Source organism: Suricata suricatta, chromosome 11 (assembly GCF_006229205.1).
Source record: "Suricata suricatta isolate VVHF042 chromosome 11, meerkat_22Aug2017_6uvM2_HiC, whole genome shotgun sequence".
In the NCBI taxonomy this organism is placed as follows: Eukaryota; Metazoa; Chordata; class Mammalia; order Carnivora; family Herpestidae; genus Suricata; species Suricata suricatta.
Genome location: NC_043710.1, coordinates 11598678 through 11600304, shown reverse-complemented (window position 1 = coordinate 11600304; position 1627 = coordinate 11598678). Strand labels below are relative to the sequence as shown.

At 37.3% G+C, this 1627-nt stretch overlaps 1 protein-coding gene across 1 annotated transcript in view; it reads right to left on the bottom strand.

Annotated features, from left to right (window-relative positions):
- Nucleotides 1–1627, bottom strand: part of LOC115272392 (olfactory receptor 5B17-like) — a 10344-nt gene that overhangs the window by 7985 nt on the left and 732 nt on the right. The window contains exon 2 of the mRNA XM_029915473.1: nt 1034–1047. Coding sequence (XP_029771333.1) covers nt 1034–1047 — 14 coding nt within the window. The remainder of the gene's footprint in view (nt 1–1033; nt 1048–1627) is intronic.

Here is a 1627-nt window from a genome sequence, read left to right as displayed (position 1 = left end):
GAGAAAACAGATGAAAGGAGTAAACTCGCAAAAATGAATAAACAATATTTTGATCACTATTATGAAGATGACAGAGATGAATATTTGTGCCTTTTTCTTCCATGTAAGTTGGTTCTGTATTATACAGAATCACATTTCATTAGATACTCTTGGGTTCTATTGAATAAACATTAGTCTAGACTCCGTGAATGCTTATCTAAGTGAGATAACATCTTGGGGCTCAAAAGGCTTGCAATTCAGTACTATTGCTAAACCTATAAAAACAAACCAACATAATTGGTAACTGATTTAATCGTTCTATGGAGAAGGTTGGCATATTAGATGAATGAAAGAGAGATCAGAAAAGGAATGGAAGGGAAAGGATGCTGACATATTTTGAGAATCCACTCTGTTCCAGATGCTATGCTACAGTCTGGCTCATTCAGTGCCCATTTAATAGAAGTCCGTGAGAGGGGCAGTAGTTTCCCCATTAGAAACTCAGAACACTTAAATAACTTGCCCTGTATCACAAAGTTGGGGTTGGAATGGAATTCACATTGGAATTGTTCTCTCTCCAAAACCTGTGCTAAGTTTATTGACGCTAGCCATTTTGGTTATGATTTGGAGGCTGGGGAGGATTCACAAAGAAATCATTGTAAAATCAAATTATGTCAGAGAAATTTGATAGTTTTCCCACCCCCACAACATCCTCCAGATGGTCTTATGGGAAGCTCTCTGTATCTGTTAGGGTAAATAATGCTAGCTGCCAGGCAGGCAAACTGCAAATGACAGTGGCATGACCATAGAGGGCTTTGTGCTTGTATATCGTTCCATTAGCTGTTCTATGGGAACTTATATAGAGATTCAATAGACCCAAATTCTTTCCATTAGTGGTTTTGCTATCTCTTGTTGTCTGAATCTGCTCCACCTAGCTGGTGACAAAGGAAAAGAATGAACACGACATCACCGACATCACCTGGGGAGTTTCATAGTCCAGACTCGGTATTAGCATATATGACCTGTACTCACATTCCATAATTAATAACACAACTACATGGTCACAATTAACTGTATGAAGGCAGATGAATAGAGCCTATGTATGTTTCCAGGAGTAAAAAAAGAAATAGGTTGGGGAAATAACTAACCAGTCTTTTCCATTGTAATGCTTATGATCATCAAATATCCATATTATATTTCCTTCCATACAGAAAATTTATTATCCACCTTCACTAGTAAGACAACCTTAATCCCAACAAACCAATATAGAAGCACAATGTCAGGGGATTGAAGAGATTCCGTCGTCTTCTAAAACCAGTGCGTGACACCTTATTGCTTAGCAACTAATGCACTAAAAAGAAAACTTAGCATGTTCCACATTCATACCCATCAATAAATGTTAGGCCTGAGTAAAGATAATTGGAGAAAAAGAATCCTCCATTCAGAACATACAGTAATGGAAGATATTGACAATCACCTGACATTCCCAAGGCCTCCAACTCTGGTGATGGGATTTATTTCGTAATGAGACCCTGATATTTATTTCTGGAGAAAACTCCATTATCCACTGTTTTGCTCTATACCTGATACAATATCTTAAATGTTTTTTAGCCATTATTTTTTCTTACTATTTCTGAAGTAGATCAAGGGG